The sequence below is a fragment of the Topomyia yanbarensis genome, chromosome 1, assembly GCF_030247195.1.
Source record: "Topomyia yanbarensis strain Yona2022 chromosome 1, ASM3024719v1, whole genome shotgun sequence".
NCBI lineage: Eukaryota > Metazoa > Arthropoda > Insecta > Diptera > Culicidae > Topomyia > Topomyia yanbarensis.
Window position 1 is genome coordinate 186,003,647 of NC_080670.1, and position 21,147 is coordinate 186,024,793.

The 21,147-nt window shown below is 43.1% G+C and overlaps 3 protein-coding genes across 3 annotated transcripts; 1 reads left to right on the top strand and 2 right to left on the bottom strand.

Moving 5' to 3' along the window:
• Positions 1–2,262, top strand: LOC131684291 (sphingomyelin phosphodiesterase-like). The gene is made up of 4 exons (XM_058967023.1): positions 1–158; positions 350–822; positions 885–1,859; positions 1,919–2,262. The coding sequence occupies exons 1-4, from the start codon at positions 38–40 to the stop codon at positions 2,255–2,257; spliced, it is 1,908 nt and encodes a 635-aa protein (XP_058823006.1). The 5' UTR covers positions 1–37; the 3' UTR covers positions 2,258–2,262.
• A 9,808-nt stretch (positions 2,263–12,070) lies between these two features.
• LOC131684308 (sphingomyelin phosphodiesterase 1-like) lies at positions 12,071–14,255 on the bottom strand. Its single transcript, XM_058967063.1, has 4 exons — positions 14,110–14,255; positions 13,565–14,025; positions 12,533–13,507; positions 12,071–12,470 (listed from the first exon to the last, which is right to left on the bottom strand). Exons 1-4 carry the CDS (start codon positions 14,222–14,224, stop codon positions 12,132–12,134), a joined length of 1,890 nt encoding a protein of 629 aa, XP_058823046.1. The 5' UTR covers positions 14,225–14,255; the 3' UTR covers positions 12,071–12,131.
• A 5,370-nt stretch (positions 14,256–19,625) lies between these two features.
• On the bottom strand, positions 19,626–20,832 carry LOC131684377 (trypsin-2-like). The gene is made up of 3 exons (XM_058967220.1): positions 20,724–20,832; positions 19,858–20,650; positions 19,626–19,796 (listed from the first exon to the last, which is right to left on the bottom strand). The coding sequence occupies exons 1-3, from the start codon at positions 20,755–20,757 to the stop codon at positions 19,724–19,726; spliced, it is 900 nt and encodes a 299-aa protein (XP_058823203.1). The 5' UTR covers positions 20,758–20,832; the 3' UTR covers positions 19,626–19,723.
• Positions 20,833–21,147: the final 315 nt, after the last annotated feature.

The window sequence follows — 21,147 nt, forward strand, 5'->3', positions numbered from 1 at the left end:
ATTGTGCACTGATCGGAGATAGATAGATTGAGTGGGAATGAAGTGGCTTTTCGCATTGATTTTGGTAGCATTCCTGGTTGCTCCAGCCTTCGGTCGAGGATTTCAGGAGAAATCTAGGCATTTCAATCAGACATTTGAATTGCGACGAAGTCAACAGGGTAAGTGGTTGTTTGTGATGCAAATTCCTTAGGCCGTGTTCTTGTCCGTGATTGATTCTCGAGTATCAGTTGTTATCGCTTTGTTTTCAAGTGGCGCCAAGAGTAAAATTAGCTTAGAATAAACACAAATCAAGTGCAATGACCAGAAAAAATACGAACCGTCAATCAACTAATTAAATTTGATCAAACAGGTCTAGAGCGGCTGGAGAAGGAATTCCGCAATGGATTCAAAATTTGGAGACAATCCGGAGTGAAAACGCCTCGTTTCATGGAAATCATTAACGCATGGAAGTTCACGAGAGAGGATCGGCGTATCTTAACATCACCCAAAGATTTTCCAATTCAGAAGGAGGAAACGTTCTGTGTGATTTGTAGATCTCTGGTGTCGCAACTGATCCAGCAACGTGCAGATGGAGCCACTCGGGCGGATCTTTTCGCAACAGCCTACGAACTTTGCACGGTACTACAGATACAGGAGCCGGACATCTGTTACGGAGCGATTGATGTGAACATTGATTTCTTCATCCACATTTTCGATGACCGTCCGGCTTTGGCTGCAGATAGTGTGTGCGGAGTTCTTTTCGAGAACTCTGCGTGCATAATCAATGATCCTGCCTTTACCCAGTGGTCTGTTAACATTGATCCTAACGGGCGTCCGATAACCGTAAGTATTCATTATTCTAAATACCACTGTTGTGACTCCCTATATTACTACGGTGTTTGCAGGAATCGAAACACTTCCCGAACGCACGTGGTCCGAATGACATAAAAATACTGCAAGTTACCGATTTCCATTACGACTCCAACTATCGGATGAATCACAACGCGAACTGTAATCGACCGGTCTGCTGCCGTAGCGATTTGGGTGTACCGGATGATCTCGAAGATCGTGCCGGGCGCTGGGGAGACTACCGGGATTGTGATACTCCATGGGACACGGTGGAAGAAGTGATTAATCATATGGCGGAAAATCATCCGGATGCCGCCTACATCTACCACACCGGTGATATAATCGATCATGGAGTGTGGGAAACCTCGATCGCTCACAATATTCGTTCGATGAACCAACTGCACAATAAACTGCTGGAAGCCTTTCCCAATAAACCAGTTTACAACATAATCGGTAATCACGAAGCTCACCCGACGAATGTATTTGCACCAAGCGCAATGAATCGACCGGACCTTGCTGTGGAGTGGCTCTACAACTACCTGGCGGATGCTTGGAGTAACTGGCTTCCGAGGTCTACTTTGGACACGATCCGGCAGGGTGGATTTTACACCACGCTAGTTCGGAAGGGCTTCCGAATCGTCGCCTTGAACAACCAGGATTGCTATACGTTCAACTGGTGGATTCTTTGGGATCCTAATCATCTCTCCACTCAGCTGCAGTGGCTCCATGACGTTTTGCTACATGCGGAACAGAATAACGAGAAGGTTCATCTCTTAGCTCACATCCCGTACGCTTCTTCGGGATCCATTTTTGCGCCTTGCCAACGTGAATTCCGTCGTATAGTCGAGCGTTTCTACGACACCATCAGTGCGCAGTTCCACGGACATACTCACAACGACAAGTTCAATGTGTTTTATTCACGTGAAAATCCTGAACACGCTATCAACGTGGCTTGGATCGGCGGCAGTGCTACGCCGTTTAGTTTCCTTAACCCGAACTACATGGTGTACTATCTTGATCCGGAAACATATGTAAGATTTGCGCTGGTTGGAACTTAAATTTCAAAATTATGATTTTTCGCGTTTTGCAGCAAGTAACGGATTCTGAATCGTACATTTTTAACCTTACGGATGCGAACCGCTTCCCGGATCGTCGCCCGGAATGGATTAAGCTGTACTCGTTTGCCGAGGAGTTTAAGATGCACAACCTGAGCCCGGCCGAGGCTGATACGTTGGTCAAACGGTTGGGAACACCGGCCGGGCGAGATGAACTGCGACGGTATTGGGAGTTTTCGGTCAAAATGGGGGATCTCGAGCTGGAGTGGGGATGCGATGATGGCTGTTTGCTGAACACTGTCTGCGATATTGTTGGGGTGGAAAGAGGAGATCACGTGAAATGTGACGAGTTGAGGGAGACATTTTTCGACTGAATAAAATGTATCTTAACACTAAAATAGCAAGCTTTTCATAGGACTATCTACGCACTGCGCTACTCTTCGTAGTTTCTTCAGGATTTTAAACACTTTCACCGATAATTTTACCTGCTTGATCAGGACTTTACTTCCTTCTGCGGACGCTTCACTTTCCGGTGGAATTAATCCAGTTTACGGAGAACTTATTTCGGATACCACAACATAATAGCTCAAATAAATTCCAGCGATATGTAGGGACTCCATTGAAGATCTGCTCGCGCTGATCGATTCCTTCAAACAGCAGATCTTCGTACAGAAGAGTTTGGGTTAACCAGCACACCGATGGTGCTTTCCAGGTATTAATACGCCTCGATCGGTGCACGCTCCGGGAATGAGAGAACCACAATAGCAAACTCGATGCTGATAACATTGCTTCTGTTCTGGGAGGAATCGCCGGCACATCAGAGGACACAAGCTCCAGTGCGCCAACTTTGATGTCATTATTCATGACGATGGTGAACTTCCTCCAAAATCACGCTCGAGTTTTGCAATCAGTTCCTTCTGTCACTTCGAACACTACTCTTGAAGCAAGCTAAATCCGACCGCAATTGGGCAGTAAGCTGCAGTGCCCAGGGAATCCTCTTCCAGCAACGGTAAGCCGAAGCCGTGCGACAAGTACCTGTACAGCTTTCTGGACTTCCAGAAGGTCAACTTCAGCCAACGGATCGATCTGAAAGACAGAAAAATCTTTGCATTGTAAGCAGGGATCTCCTCACTACTTGGGTTCAGACTTTACCTGCCCGGTAGACCCTAGATGACAGGGCGGCCAAGGTGCTTTTACCAAAACTATCGGCCCCGGACCTTAATGACTGAGTTCTCTCGGTATGTAATTGGTCCGGCTCCGGCAGCAGTCCTTTACGGTTTGCTAGGGAGGTGAACTTGGCTCCTTTGCTACCTTTGATAGCATCATACGTGACGATGGTAAACTTCTTCCATAATTTCGAGTTTTTCAAGCAGTTTCTGCGGCCACTTTTAATACTCCTACTCCTTGCAGCAAGTCAAGTCCGACATTGAAGCTAGCAGCCTTTCCAGTCGTGAGTAGTAAGCCGTTGTGTCCAGTTGAACCCCATTTCAGCATCAATAGAAGCCGTGCGACAAATACAGTGATAGTACAGCTGTCTGGACTTTAGGAAGCTCAACCTCCGCCTATGGATCGATCTGAGATGACAGAAAAATCCTTGAGTTGTAAGTAAAGCTCTACATACTACTTGGGTTCTTACTCTACCTGGCTGACAGACCCTAGATGACAGGGCGGCCAAGGAATTCTACCAAGACTTTCGGATTTTCGTAATATAAACAAGAAAAGTAAACAAACAACACACATTTTACCGTTTTTGTGCACCAAATATTCGGTAGCGGTGAAGGGGAGGTTTCATTCGATCGGTCGGGACTATAACGAGCCGCCCTTTACCTAGGGATATAAGTGGTTTGGCTCCTTTGCCACTTTTGATAGCATCATATGTGACGATAGTAAGTATCTTCCAGAATTTCCCTCGAGATTTGCAAGCGGTTTCTTCGGCAACTTCAAACACTACTTCTCCTCGCAACAAGCCACAGCTAACATGGAAGCTAGCAGTCTTTCCAGTCGTGCGAAGTAAGCCTCAGTATCCAGTGCATCCTCTTCCAGCAGGGACAAGTCGAAGCCATGCGGCAAAGATGGTTATTCACCATGTCCATCGATTTGGAAAGACAGAAAAATCTGTACATTGTAAGTAGCGGTTTCCTCTCTACTTGGGTTCTTTCTTTACCTGTCCGGCAGACCCTAGGTGACAGGGCGGCCGAGGTGCTTCAACCAAATCTTCTGGATTTTCGTTACACAAACAAGAAAGGTAAAGAAACAGCAAAATAACAATCCTCTACACTACACATGCCGAATTGCTGTTACCTGGAGTTCTCCAGGTATGTCGTTTGCGAACTAGTGCCGGATCATCTACTCGCCGCAAACGAGCCTAGAAATCACACCCAGGGGGAACCTGTGTCCGCTCTGCTTCGATATCCTTGGCGATTACCTGAGAAGGAGAGCTTGGCTATCGCGGGGAGAAAACTGTCCCGAATCAAATGAGTAATCCGTCGGACGTCTGTATATAACCGTACTTCGTCCCGGGTATTTTTCCACCCAATGGTAAATTGCTACCCTGCCGAGTTACAGTATAAACTGAGATGCCCGAAACTGTTCTGGGTCAAGGTGACGTACATGTTCCAAGAAGCACAACGCCTTTCTTCATACTGAAACCTCTGACGCCAACCCCGCTTCTGGAGGTCACTCCAACGTATCAACTTGCTCCTGAGACGGGCTGCCACCGATGCACTTGTTACCGTCGCTGCAGGCTTGCTATGATCAGAAGTTCGTTGTGAGGTGCTCTGTGTTGGGTCTTCCACAGGAGCTTTCTCAGTCCATGCTTGTCTAGACCTTCTACGTTCGGCGAAGACCGGAATGCCCTTCAACTGGCGCATTCCAACCTTTTCGAATACGTAGTTCAGCTGGTTGTGTTGGAAGGTTATCAGTTTCACTGAAGCCTCATCTACCGCCAACAGGAACTCTACCGTTTTGAGGATCGTGCATCTCCACGACCCTCTAAGGTTATGCGCAGAAGTGGTCGTTCTGATTCTGCACCAAATAGAGGATGTTTGCCATCGAACCTGTCGATGCTGTTGGGGAATCCGCGACGCTTCAAAGCACCTTCCCAGGGCTTGATCGCAGCTGTGGCATCCTGCAGGCAGCTGAATCTTTCGAGATACCCTTATTTGTAGGTGTATTTCCTAAAATTAGGTCTCGTATTGCTTGAGCTATGCTCCATGACGCCATTGATCAGCGCGCATCGAGTAGCATTCAGCTGTTCATGGCTGAGGGTATTTGAAGGGTACCCAACCGGGATGATGGCCATCAATTACGACTTGGCCATTTCGTTGAAGGTTGGGCGCTGCTCAGTGTGGCAGGATCCCCTTGATCTTTTTCGGTTGCGGTTCCTTCCAGCAGCCGCTATTGTTCGGTGACTTCGTGTCCGTCGAACGCCGTCGCCTGGATGGTGCCTTCGCTTAGGGGATTTGTGACAACTCGAGCGCTTCGGCGGGTTTCTCAGCAGCCACCGCTTCGCTTAAGTGACAAATTCTTCCTGTTCCTCTAACTCTGTTCTCGGAACCCTTAGACCCACCGGTTGCTCCACCCAACTGGTCCGTGTCCTCTCTGGTCACTGTCCGATCCGCGTCTCTACCTGTAGAGTTGAGAATGGACGAAGTGCAGAACACAACATCCTCCAACGAGCCACTATTCAGCAGCTCTCCAAATTTACCTTTCCACGCAATCCTTCTCCTCTTCCGTCTCCATCGCCGCAATCTACTCCAAACTCATGTTTACAGTGTTCTTAGTGTTTTCCGTTTTGTTCCCACAAATAGCTAACGAAAGAAAGTCAACCATGCCAGAGCCCCGCTTGACGGGGTAATGGTAAAAATATTGTGGGGTGCGTTCTGATACCCCACAAGCTCCGTGTGTGGCTTGGTGTTTGCCATCACCTCCAATCCCAGCCCTAGTTTTACGTAGGGTTGGGGTTCGACATGTTGATGCCCACCCTCGCTATTCATCCCTCGGAACGGCTCGCGTCACACCTTGGATTGGGGCATAAAATTTTCGGTAAGGGTTTTGAGTGCTGCCCTTTAGCACCCTCTCATTTAGCTACTACAGCAGAAGGCCGATAGAACCCAGACGACGCCGGTCTAACGACCAAATGTCATCGATAGACTCACGTGGAGACATGAGATAGGAAACTTGTTATTCAATTCTGAAATACTGCGAGATTGCAGCCACCACCGGATACCACACGGCTGAAAATTCAGAATGATTCTTGGAAATGTTTTACCTCTAACTGCGTTTGCCACCGCTCGTTGCTTGCTGGACTGTGGCTCTGTGTGAACGACTGCAGCTTCCTCGCATCCGGTTACCACATACCACGATAACGATAACGATCTTCTCTCGAGTCATTTCCTTCTCCGTGAAATACTCCATGCTCGTACTACTTTCAATTTCCGTGAAACTACTCCAGTCTACGATAGGAGCTCACCACTGGTCGTTCCCAAAGTACGTTTAGCTTGAAGATCCAACTTTTGCTGTTACCGGCAACATGATTCTAGATTCCGCACGTTTCTTCCGAGATCCTCCAATACGGTAGGTTATCGCTCGAAGAAGAGTTACCGCCACTGTTGAATACAGAATTCGGTTGGGTTGTCTCCGGGGAGTGTTTGTTGAAGAGCGACGATCCACGCACTTGCCAGCTCAGTAATCACTGAAGGATCGATGTATTGGTCAACCGATTCTGACAGCTAGAAGATGTCCACAATACAAAGGGATGGTCTTCGTCGGAACGATACTGCGTGGAACATTTCGTGAAGAGCACTACGCGGAACTCCAGTGGCCGCTACATCGTCGAGCTTCCCAAGCGCGACGAACTGCTTTGATAGTCAACGCACATCAAATTCAACGCCACCCGTCACTTCTTCTCTCTGGAATGCTGACTTGGTTCCAGTCCCGATAAGAAGGCGATGTACTAGCAGTTCGTCCACGAGTACGTGTGATTGGGACATATTCGGGAGATCGGTCCTGATGATAACTGCGTGCAACCGCAATACCTCCTTCCACACCATGCTGTGATAAAGCTAGACAACACCACTACATAGCTTCGTGGCATATTGGACACATCTTGTCTCTCGAAGTTCAGTACTCCGTTCAACCTCTGCTGCGCATTCTCCGGCGCGAAGATCCTGAGGCTCTACGGAAGAGTTACCAGCTTAGTTCGGTCACCTACGGCACAAGCAATGCCCTATTTCCAGAGTTATGCTGCAGAAGTTCGGCGGTGAATTCTACGTCAATATTTTGCCACGAATTCTACGTCAATAATTTGCTGTCCAATTCAGAGGATGCTCTTACCTCATCGCAATGATCGCGCGCAGGACTTCATCTCCTTCAATATTCTTCGAATCGTCAAGCTGTTCTCGATATCATCCCGTTGGAGCTCCGAGAGACGCTGAATCCTTCAATACTGTTGTATCTTTGTTGAAGAACCAAGATTACAACGATCCACGCAATTACCAGTTCAGAATTACCTATACAATCGATGGGTTGGTCACCCGATTTTGGCAATTCGAAGAAGTCCACGATACAAAGGGATGATGTTCGTAGGAACGATACTGCGAGAAATATTTCGTGAAGAACACCACCCGGTACTCCGACAACCGCTACATTGCTAAGCTTCCTAAGCACCACGAAATACTTTGGCAGTTTAAGCAAATAACAAGCTTACTCTCTAGAACACTCACCCAGTTTGAGCCCCGATAGAGAGACGATGTACCAACAACTCACGAGTACGTGCGACTTATGCGGAAGATTGGCCCCGACGCTACCGACGTGTAACCGCAATACTTCCTTCCACACTGGACTATAATGGAACTAGACAACACCGTTACAAAGCTTCATACCGTATTCCACGCATCAAGCCGCTCGATACCCGGTATTTTGCCCTGCTTCTTGGTCTCCCAATCCAGGACACTCTTGTCACGATTGTTAGGTTTTGGTCCATTCTACCGAAGAACCCCTTCCAAGCATTCTTTGGCGCAACGATCCTGAGGTTCCACTGAAGCGTTACCAACACCAAGCCAGCTCGCCCATGTTGAAGGGCGAAATTTTCCGCTGGTGGAACCCTCCGTCCGCCATGAATTCTACATCGATAATTTGATGTCCGATTTGGACGAAGCTGAATCTCTTGCCGTTATCTGCGAACAGCTCATCGCAATACTCGCCTGTACAGGACTTTCTCTCCGATAACGGAAGACGGAAGCACTGCTCGATTTGGACCTCGAATCCATGAATCATGACTGCACTAGGCATCTGCTGAGAACCGTCCACCAATTTAATTTCGTTCAAGACTCCGAATCGGAAGGAATGCATTGTGCTGAATAAATGTGCGATTCTCTTTCTCAGATCAACAGCTTATTCGAACACTTGGATTTAAATGGACCGACCATTGCAAAGGCGAAAATCATACTGCGAAGCCTTTGGAAAGTTTATCTCAACTGGCTACGGTCGCTTGGGGACTCATGGGTTCAGTGATGCTTCGAAGTCTGCATATAACGCATGCATGGATCTGCGGTCAATATCTGCTGATGGTCTCTGTACGCTTCGCTTGTTAATTTCCAAGTCCAGGGTCGCTCCGGTGGGGACTCAAACCATTCCACGCCTCGAGCTGCGCTCAGTTCAACTCCTGTCCAGACTTCTGCAACAAGTTCAGGACAGATATCGTCGCCATCTGTGGACCGATTCTTCCACCGTCTTAAACTGGATATCCGCAACTCCATCGACGAGGAAGACGTTCGTAGCCAATCGAGTGGTTGAATGCCAAGAGCTGACCTCTCACTCCGTTTGAAATCATGTCCCAACCGTGGACAATCCCGCTGATCTCATTTCTCGAAGAATGGACCTCAATGAACTCCTCACGGAACGGTATATCGTCGTAGTGAAGCCAAACTGGGACCAACCGGAGGTCCGACAAACGATTTCCCCTTCAAGTCGTTAGTGAAGAACCGCCAGATATCGTCGAACGGTATTCCAATCTCCGTCAGCTACTGCGTAACGGTACACTTTTTTGAGGTTTTGCCGATAACTCTCTCCGCCACGAGAATCACCACCACTCTTGATATTGATTGCACTCTGCTTAATCTTGTCCGCCGCAAAAAACAGCAGCACTTTGCTAAGGAGATACGTCCGCCAGAAAAGTCCACCGTAAATCCAAACTACACACGGTATCTACACACGCAATTCGTGGACGACATTATTCATGTCCGCAACTGGCTTCACAATGGTGCAATATCCGTCGACGAAAGGCATCCGATCGTCCTACCCGAACATCGTCTCGCTGAAATAATTGCCACGAGAGAGCACCACAAGACGCTCCAGACCGACCCTAGCCTGCCACTGTCATCGCTGTGCCAGAGATTCTGGCCTCTTAATGGATGGAACTTAGTTCGCAACATCGTACACGGCTGTATGATCTGTGTACGTGCTAAACCCCAAAGAGCTAATGGGTGATCTGCCATCTGATAAGGTCAACCAGGCGTACCCATTCCAGACTGTTGGCGTTCACTTGACTGGACCAATGTACGTGAGAACGTCACTCAGATTGTATGTATGACTACCATAGCCGTGCATTTGGACAACGTGTCGGCTCTAACTACTGGTACATTCATTGTGATCCTGTGAAGAATCGTTGGTAAAAGAGGAAAACCTACACATATCTACTGCGACAACGCCACGAACTGCGTTGGAACACAGCGACAGCTGGAGGAACTCCGGAAACTTTTTCGATCCTAAGGTTACCTAGATGAAGTAGCAAACGGAAACGCAGACGAAGGAATCCCAGGGCCGCACAAAAAATCTAGAGATCAACCGACAGTTGGACAGACCGGGACAAACAGAAGAAGCAAAAGATCCCACACTACTTTTACAGTGAAGGGTAAGTTACGGCGGGTAGCCTAGAACAAAGTTTCAATAGCCTACCGATCGCTAGCATCAAGTTTAACCAGCCTAGCCGCCTCATGGTTTACTGGGATACTTCGGGTAGGGCACACTAGGGTGACCCACGCACGCATATCTTCCGCGTTCCAACACCAGAATGCGAACTCTGCAACGCCCGTCTCTTCGTCAAGCATCTCCTCTACAACTGCCACGCGCTTGATAACCTTTGGCGGTACATTCGTTGCGATCTTGTGAAGATTCCTTGGTCATAGAGGAAAACCTGCGCATATCTACTGCGACCATGCCACGAACTTCGTTGGAGCACAGCGAGAACTGGAGGAACTCCGTAAACTTTTTCGAACCCAATGTCACCAAAATACAGTAGCAAACGAATGCGTAGACGAAGGAATTCCATGGCCACATACAAAAAATCAAGAGATCAACCGACAGTTTGACAGACTGGGACGAAAGAAACTCAGGGTAGGACACTCCAGGGTGACCCACGTACACACCTCTCCAACATTCCAATACCAAAACGAATCCTACAACACCCGCCTCTCCGTCGAGCACCTTCTCTGTAACTGCCACCATCTCGAGGACCTTCGGTGATAATACGGTTTGGCCGGATGTATAAGGGGCATACTAGACAATGACCCGATTCGGGAGGAGACAACCCTATTTCTGAAAGACGCCGGCCTATACGACCGTATATAAACCAACACAAACAAACAAACGTGGGCCCTCCGCCACATTACCTGGAAGTGTGGGGACGCCTTCGCGACCTGTTCCGCCCATGATCTCATATTTGTCCCATTTTTTATGGGATTTCCTGTCTTTATGGGACTGATTTGCGATCATAGGCAGTGTAGCACTCAACTACCATCAAAGCTCCCAGAACAACACCCCAACCACCATCATCAAGCACCACCAATGGGCCCTCAGCCACACTACCCAGGCGTTGGAGAGGTCGTCCATGGCCCTATTCCGAAGCACCTACACTGCTTGACACACAGATGGGTGACCCCATAGCTATTCCGCTGCGGCGCTGGAAAGGCCGCTTAAGGTCCGATACCACGCCTCACAGATACAAGAACCGGGACGGTCTCGCAATGCCCACCTCCACTACCCGAGAGCATCCACAACCACAACCAACGTGACCCGAATTCCATAGCTAACACACCCAACCGCGGGACCTCTGCCACACTCCTATGAGTGGTGGAGAGGTTTCCCGCATCCCAAACCAAAACGACAACCGTTGAATGAAAACCCAAACAACGATGGAATACAGTTCCACTTCATCTATCCTCGCTCTATTCGATCGAATCTTGTGAATCTGTGTAAAGTCCGTGAAGACCCTGCTTTGCAAAATCATCGAAAAAGAAAAGCACAATGGTTCAAATCGAGTCAATGCTAAACTCTTGTCCAATTACGCCGTTGCCGGACAATCCTTTCGATGAGCTAGCTCTGATCTCAGGGCATTTGTTGACTGGTCGTTCTGAATGCAGGACCCGATCCTGAATTACTACGATGTTCCTGAATCCCGATTCCATCGAGACGGGGAAGAGTACAACAGCTATCTCAGCACTTCCGGGTTCGTTGGCACAAGGAGTATCCCGCCACCCTGCATTATCTGGACAGAAGCTAATAAGAAAGTTTAGATGTGAACCAAAGCGTTCGTTCCATCGTCGTTCTCAAAGATGAGAGAACATCGCCTTGAAAATGACCCCTACGACGACGCGTGCTCGGCATTCATCCCGCTTCTGACGATCTTGGTCGTGTCGCCACTGTTAAGTCGATCTTCGACATCGTTCAACGTGCCATTCTGCAGCGCTACTTCCTTCCAGTTAAAGTTATGCCATTCAGTGTAGCATCGACTCCCGGTTTGAATTGAAACCCGGTATCAACAACGCCAGATGAAGACTTTTGCTCAGCCGGACGAATTTCCTGCCCTTAGTCGGAGAATGGAGTCGCCAAACGAGATCCCCGAGCTCGTGGCAATCGATCGATTTCTGGTTCAGCTGTATTGAACCGAGCCTCACCGTATGGGTTCCTAGAGCCGCCAGCTGAGACTTGACTCGGGTTAAATGCCCACTTCTAATCACATCTAAACCGCACAATTAAAATCACGGCTTGCAGGCACTTGACCTCAAGCAGTGTTTTAGTGGGTGATATTTCCCGTCTCGTCTGCGTTGTGGTGTGTGAATCCAGTTCTACAGCTTCAGTTGGACCACACTAAATCCCGATTCCTAATGAACAGATTAACAGTACCTTTAGCCTACTAGCTCGGGCTTCAATTACAATTTATTCCTGGAGTCTATACTACAGCTACTTTATTCAATCGAAAAAAGTCTCCCTCAACTCATCACACTTCACATCATCACCCAGCTCGGTCACCACAATTTGACAGAGATGATTCAGCAAGCATGCATCGGTACAGCCCGATTCCAGCGAAGGATCTCCCATCTTAACCTTGAACTGCCAGTACCGCCGCAGCTCGTCCCGTCCAGCAGGTGTCCCGAAACGTTTCACCACTGTATCCGCCTCGGCTGGACTTAGATTGTGCATTTTGAACTCCTCGGCAAACGAGTACAGTTTGTACCATTCCGGTCGACGATCTGGGAAACGATTTGCGTCCGTTAGGTTAAAGATGTAGGATTCGTAATCGGTCACTTGCTACAAATGAAATGAAATGAGATAAGAAAGTCGATTCCCTGTATGTTTTAAAACAAAATTACATAAGTTTCCGGATCCACGTAGTATACGATGTAGTTGGGATTTATAAAGCTGAATGCCGTCGCACTACCCCCATTCCAGGCAACATTGATCGCATGCTCAGGATGTTCTGTCGAGTAATACACATTGAACTCATCCCGATGGGTATGTCCGTGGAACTGAGCGCTAATTGTATCGTAGAACCGTTCTACTATCCGTCGAAATTCACGTTGACATACGAAGAACGTTGACCCAGTCGAACTATACGGTATATGAGCCAACAGATGGACCTTTTCGCCATTTTGTTCTGCATGCAGCAGAACGTCATGTAGCCACTGAAGCTGATTCGAGAGATATCCTGGATTCCACAAGATCCACCAGTTAAAATTGTAGCAGTCCTGATTGTTCAAAGCCACAATGCGAAAACCTGGACGTACCAGTGTAGTATAGAAGCCAGCTTGACGGATCGTATTCAGCGTTGACCTCGGCAGCCAATTACCCCAAACATCCGCCAGATAGTTGTAAAGCCAATCCACCGAAAATTGTTGATTCGTTGAAATGCTTGGCGCAAATACATTCGTCGGATGAGCCTCATGGTTACCAATTATATTATAGACGGGAGTACGCGGGAATGCTTCCAGCAGTTTGTTGTGCAACCGGTTCATGGATCGTATATTGTGACCGATCGAAGTTTCCCAAACTCCATGATCGATAATGTCCCCGGTATGGTAGATGTAGGCCGCATCGGGGTGATGCTCGGCAATGTGATCGATCGTGTCTTCGATCGATTCCCAAGGTGCGTCACAGTTTCGGTAATCTCCCCAAAAACCAGCCCGATCTTCGGGATTCTCCGGGACGCCTTGATCGTACCGGCAGCAAGCCGGACGGTTGCAGTTTGCGTTGTAGCCCGCGAGATATTTGGAATCGTAGTGGAAGTCGGTGACGTGTACTATTTTGATGTCATTGGGGCCTCGTGCGTTTGGGAAATGTTTTGATTCCTGAAAAAAAGGAAATGCGTTAGTATGGATCATTTATTGCGGGAATTAATTACCTACCGTAATGGGTGTACCGTTAGGATCAACATTCACGGACCATTCCGTGAATTCCGGATCATTGATGACGCATGCCGAAGACTGAAAGATAACACCACAAACACTATCCGCACCGAGATTTGGTCGTTGATCAAAAATGTACAGGAAGAAATCAATATTAAGCTTTATGGCACCGTAGCAAACGTCAGCCTCCTGGAACTGCAATACGGTGCACAGCTCATAGGCTGTGGCAAATAGGTCCTCCCTGGTAGCTCCGTTCACACGTTGCTGCATCAGTTGCGATACTATCGAGCGACACATTACGCAGAAAGTGCTTTCCTTTTCAATCGGAAGATCTTCTAATTCCTTGAAACGAGCCTCCTTCGAATACTTCCAAGCGTTGATCATTTCCGTGAAACGAGCTGTCTTCATGCCAGTTTTCTTCCACTGCAGAAATTCCTTGCGGAATTCGGCTTGAATGTGATCTATAGAATACAAAAAGGTAAAATATTCTGACTCATTGTCCCAGATACTATCTTATGAAAGCGTTTCCACGTGGAATCACTAACCATAATCACTTCGGAGTCGTTGAACCGTTTGATTATAACCGATGGGTTTCACCTGGTATCCATTGATGCTGACTGCCAGGAAAGCTACCAGCCACGTTGCAATCAGCAGCTTCATACTGACCGTTGGCACATCTGATGATAAGAAATTTATCGACTACCGGCATCCGGCACTGTTGGTGCTCTTTTATACATGGGCTGGAAATACTCAATTTTTATCTCGAAGCGTGTACTATTTATCGCGACAAGATTGATCTAGTTGCAATAGGTTGGACCGTCGGATGAACTGTGACGAGAGGACCGATTTAATAGGTAACAAAAGTATAACTTAGAGAGGTTTTATAACCTCTTAAATATATTAGTGCTTGGTAGGGTGACTCAGTTATTCTAACTGCATGAACCTTTTGAGTTTAGTTGATTACAGATGCCGATGTTCTGTGGAAGCCAAATTAAGAAGGCCTACATGCCTAGATATTTCGTCAAAAACTTCAAAGCTGTGACATTTTTAGTTAATAGTTATTATTTGCAAGAAGTTCACAGCTATAGCAGAGTATTACTATTAAGCAGCTGACCTTACCGAAACATATTTTTAACTGAATTGCACTGGCATACCCAGAATGAACCCGAATAGGAAACCACGCCATCGATTTCGACCTTGATTGCCGGTACGTAGACTTTGTACTCCTTCATCAAAAGACTGTAGCTAGCAATCTTACTAACCTCTTTCAGTCTATTTACCACCATCCTAAGCTGATCAGGGCAAACTTTCAACATTTCTGTCACGGTAAAATATCTTTCCGTCAGGATTCTAGAAATCTCCAAGAGAAATTAAAAAAAAATTGGTTTTTGGTTCGCAAAAATAACACAACGAGTCTGGTTGAGGAGCATGGATCTAGTTTAAGCCGGGGAATAGATTTTATTTCGACAACCATGTCACCTTAAGGAAAATCTTTGTCAGAAGAAGTCATTTTTGCCTAGGGCCTAGAGCCCTAGGAGAGACAGGAATGAAGAAGGTATAATAGCAGTACCTAAGGGGGTCCTCTTACATAATTGTGTGTTTGATATTTTTTTTGAAGAATTAAAATGACTTAGACATGTGAGCTATTCTGCAAAATGTTTATTACGGTTTCATCCATAAAATCAAAACTTTCGATGTAAGGTGTCAAAAATAGCATCCAAAATGGCGGCTTTATCGAAACAAGATTTTTTGAGTCTACGAGCATTCTCGTTTTTAACGATCGACCAATCAACTTCGCGTTTTGCTCGCCTAAAAAGAAGACAACATTCTCCGGTACTGTGGAAAGATCATGCGAAAAAAAAACTTTGTTTTTAAGTGGCCGCCATTTTGTTTTTTAAGCGAATTTTTTCATGTTTTGCCTTTCTCATATAGAAAGGTTATGCAGTCGCTCTAAAAATCGTCAACCTGATCCCGGTCCGGAGGGCTGATTGTCATATGCCATTCGACTCAGTTCGTTGAGATCGGAAAATGTCTATCTGTGTGTGTATGTATGTGTGTATGTGGAAAAAATGTCACCTCTGTTTCTCAGCGATGACTGGACCGATTTGCACAAACTTAGGCTCAAATGAAAGGTACAACCTTCCCATCGGTTGAATTTTTTGTTGATTGAGCTTCTGGTTCCCATATAAACTGAAATGAAAAATTCTCAAATGCATGAAACGTTGAGATTTTATGTAACCTCGAAAAAATTTTTTTGGCGAAAATTGACTTTTTTGACTTTGGCACATTTTTACCTCTCTCATATAGAAAGGTTATGCAATCGCTGTAAAAATCGGCAACCTAATGCCGGCCAGGGCCAAATTTTTTTTTGGCTTGTGTGGGCTTAGATAGGAGTACTGAATATGTAATATACATTTCCACTATTGTATCAAACAAAATGAGCCATGGAATCTTAGTTTGGACAAATTAGAAAGGCACAATTGCACCACTAGGTGGATTGAAACAGGAATATTTCTTATCTTAGAGATCCGAAAAATGCAAAAATAAAAATATCATTTTTTTTAAATTTTGTGCTGTCAGGCCCCCTTAAGGGGAACTTAAAGTAAATAATCAGAAAAGGTTGCGAGGCTATATCTAAGAACCTAGGAAGAATATTTTAAGAGCTTCGGTTTATTAAAAAGACAGAAAAATAAACGTCGTGATTTTATCAATGCCCCTATTTTATCAGATTAAAATTTGCCAAGGGGCTGATAAAAACGGGTTTTCACTGTATTTCTCAAAAATTTTGAAATTTGTGAAAAATTAAGCAATTTTTACAAATTTTCGTAATTTTCACGGAATTTCAAATTTTTAGAAGATTTTGTAACTTTCAAATTTTTAGAAGATTTTGTAACTTTTATCGTAATTTTTACAAAATTTCGTAATTGTTGCCAACGTTCGTAAATTCTACAAAATTTTGTAATTTTTTGAACAAAATTTTGCAATTTTTACTATATTCCATTTGCAACGAAATGTAATTTTTACAAAATTTCTCAATTTTTGCAAAATTTCTCAGATTTTACAAAATTGCAGTTTTGACAAAAAAATTTTTTTTCAAAATTTTGAAATTTTCTTAAAATTTTGTAATTTTTTCAAAAGTTTTGAAATTTTTACAATATTTCGCAATTTTTGCAAAATTTTGCAACATTTACAAAATTTCGTGATTTTTACAAAATTTTGTAATTTTACATTTTGTATTTTATACAAAATTTTGCGATTTTTACAATATCGTAATTGTAACGAAATGTATTTTTTACAAAATTTATCAATTTTAACAAAATTACTCAAATTCCACAAAACTGCAATTTTTACTAAATTTTGTAATTTTCTCAAAAATTTTGAAATTTGTGCTAAATTACAATTTTTACAAATTTTCGTAGTTTATTAAATTTCAGATTTTTAAAAAATTTAGAACTCTTATCGTAATTTTTACAAAATGTCGTAGTTTTTACAAAATTTCGTAATTGTTGAAAAATTTTGAAAAATGCACAAAATTTCGTAATTTTCACAAAATTTTGCAATTTTTACAAAATTTCGTAATTTTTGCAAAATCTCATAACTTTTACAATATTTTGTAAATTTTAAAAAATTTCATAAACCTCACAAAATTTTGTGATTTTTGCAAAATTCGTTATTGTTGCAAAATTTTGCAATTTTTACAAGATTCCGTAATTTGCAAAATTTCCAAATTTTAACAAAATTTCTCAATTTTTATAAAACTGTAATTTTTACAAAATCTTGCAATTTTTACAAAAATTTACAATTTTTACAAAATTTTGTAGGTTTTACCATATTTCTCAAAAATTTTGAATTTTTTTGCAAAATTTAGCAAATTTTTACAAATTTCAAATTTTTAGAAAATTTTTTGACTTCTATCGTAATTTATACAAAATTCTGTAATTTAAACAACTTTGCAATTTTTACAAAATTTCGAAAATGTTCACAAAATTTTGTGATATTAACTATTCACAAAATTTTGTAATATTAACAACATTTTGTAACAGTAACAAAATTTTGTAATATTAACAAAAATTTGTAATTTTTACAAATTTCAAATTTTTAGAAAAAAATTTGACTTCTATCGTAATTTATACAAAATTCTGTAATTTGTAAACAACTTTGCAATTTTTACAAAATTTCGAAAATGTTCACAAAATTTTGTGATATTAACTATTCACAAAATTTTGTAATATTAACAACATTTTGTAACATTAACAAAATTTTGTAATATTAACAAAAATTTGTAATTTTTACAAATTTCAAATTTTTAGAAAAAATTTTGACTTCTATCGTAATTTATACAAAATTCTGTAATTTGTAAACAACTTTGCAATTTTTACAAAATTTCGAAAATGTTCACAAAATTTTGTGATATTAAATATTCACAAAATTTTGTAATATTAACAACATTTTGTAATTTTAACAAAATTTTGTAATAACAAAATTTTGCAATATTAACAAAATTTTGTAATTTTCACAAAATTTTGTCATTTTAAAAAATTGTTGCCAAATTTTGCTATTTTTACAAGATTCTGTAATTTTGCTATGGTTTCGCTTGTAAAAGATATCGTAAAATTACATTTCTTAAAAATTACGATATTTCGTAAAATTTCGTATAAAATACATAATTTTGTTAAATTGCAAAAATTGCGATATTAAGCCAAAATTACGAAATTTTGTGAAAATTACCAAATTTTGTAAAAATTACCAAATTTTACAGAAAAAACAAAATTTTCTAAAAGTTTGAAATGTTGTGGAAATTAAAAAATATTGTAAAGATTTCGTAATCTTCCAAACTTTAAACTTTTGTTAATATTTCCAAATTTTGCAGGAATTTTAAAATTTTGTCTGAATTGCAAAATTTTGTAATTTCTTCAAAATTTGGTAATTTTTACAAAACTTCGTAATTTATACATTTTGTACTTTTTACAATATGTTACAAATTGTACAAAATTTCGTAACTTTTGCGAAATATCGAAATTTTTACCAAATGTAATTTTTGTAAAATTTTCAAATTTTCACAAAATTTCTCAATTTTTACAAAATTTTTCAATTTCTACAAAACAAATTTTTACAAAATTTTGTAAGTTTTATCATATTTGTGCAAAATTAAGCAATTTGTAGAAATTTTCTTAATTTTCACTAAATTACAAACTGATGGGCTCTAGCAGACGAACTAAGTTGAATTCGAGTAAATTCTTTCTTTAGCATATGTATTTTTCTTTTCATAGAGATCCGAGAAATGCAAAAAAAATAGTTTTACACTATCAGACTCCCTCATGAGAAATTTAAGTTAAATAATCAGGAAAGGTTATGAGGCTATATCTAGGTACTAAAGAAGAGTATCTTAAAAGCTTCGGTTTTTTTTAAAAGCACGCAACCAGTTGATGCATTTTTTTGTTTGCATAGTGTTTAAATGGCCAACTAGGCAATCAGTCCGAAGGGCATTTAATATGTATGCGAAATACGCATGGTCGTGTCTGAGTGGAATACTTGCTGTTGAATCACTTAAGAGGGTTGAGGAAAAAAGGGGAAATTCGCGGAAAAGATCGAAACATTGTTACCAATTTGAGGCAGTCATATCGGCACGAAGAACGTCGCGCTCAAACTGATATTAGTTACAGAGTGGTGCCACTTTTGATAGAGTGAACCACCATACTTCGAGTTACTTCGATCCTATCTCACAGATCGAGAGATAATGGTTGCCGTTGAAGATCAATCAAGAACCAACGCTTTCTTCGGTGTCAGGAATAGCCCCGGGAAGCTACTTGGAACCGTTGATATTTCTACTTTACTTCAATAACCTGTATTTAGTGCAGAAGACTCCTCGCCGGACCTTCGCAGATGATCTCAAAATATTTCATCGCATCCGCTCAGTATTGAGTATTGTAGAATTCTCAAACAACAGCGTAAAATCTCACTGATTGTTATATAACAAGAGCTGCGCGTATGTATGTACTCTTTTTTTCAACGCTGCCCGTAGTCAAGGGAACTCCCTATAAATAAATTCGGTTTGGGCGGAATAAATTTTAATTCCAAAAAGAATTGTACACCATAAACACTATGAGTAAATATATTGGTTGCTACTAAATAACAAATTCTATTTGGGATCCCCGATATTCATCGCATTATTGTCGTCGAAAACACTGCAAACAAGATGGCGCCTATCGACACCAATACTGTGGCAGATCCACTGAAATTAAAAATTAAAAGTTGAACAGAAAAAAATCACCATCCTAAAGATTCGAACCTACCCTCTACCCGGCATCGGAGTCGTTCCGGGTGGCGGATTATCATTCCGTACAAACTGCTGCTGAATCCAGGGCTGATAGTAGCGAACCTGCGTGAGAACCGATGCCGTAGTCGTAGTGTTAGTACCACACCCTAACCCAAATGACACCACAGCCGTCAGTCGCCCGTTACAGAGCAAACCACCGCCACGGTTCGGCAGACAAAGGGCCTGATTTGCGTTGGTAGTTCTAACGCAAAGCATCGAGTTCTGGATCATTCCGTTGAACAAGGTGTTACAATCTTCCCGTTGATGTACGAACACATCCAGCTGCTGCAAGGCATGACTAACTCCCGTTGCCTGCCAGTTCCAACCCACGATCTGACATACGTAGTTCTCCGGTACGATTCGATCCTGCAGTTCCGCCGGGGCAATATTCGGTGTGCCAACCTGTGGGAATTGAAACTGACCTACGATCCGCAGAACGGCAATATCATTTTCAAAGGTGAACGGATTGTATAGCTGATGCACGAAAACCCGATCCACAGCGGTGGCAGGTGCAGCGGCATCAATCACCACAACGCCACTACGAATGATGAAGTGATTCGCCGGGCGGAGGTTGTTTTGTGCGTCCAGGACACAGCTCCCGGCGGTAAGGACGTGATTTGTGTTCAGGATTGTTCCACCGCAGAATAAGGTTTGCGGCTGGCCAATATTGATGCCAACCGTTGCTGGGTATGCTCCCAGCGAAGCCGGTGCTCCACCGATGAGAAATGGATTAAGTTCCGAGTGAGTTGAAACCACGAGAAGAAGCAGCGCTGGGAAGTCGAAGATACGGCATTAAATTTAAAGTCAATACTGCTTTGAAGTTGCCGTTCAGTAAGAGAGTACCTGCGATCGTCCACGTGAAACGTGCCAGAGCCATAGCTCTCCAACTTGTTCCTATCGTCGTTGGTCGAAAACTGACGGCATAGTCGCTGTTTTAGCTGTTTGGCGTAAGACCAGACTGAATACTGATAACAAATCGAAGATTATTTTCGATCAAATGATATTTATCACACTTGCCACGATACGCAAAAGTGGTAAATCTTGAAGAACTTTTCGTTCGACACTTTAAAATACCACAACCCATTGGTCTGAAATTTACTACCGACTATTTTGCCGTTCTATTATCATTTCGATGAATCATTGAATTGAACATGTTCATTGCGCCATTTGTTCCACTTGGACAGGGTCAAACCGTTCTTCGGTATGCTTTGTATCTGAAGATTATTGAACGGCAAGTTCCGATAAGCAAGAGCCAGAATGACGTACG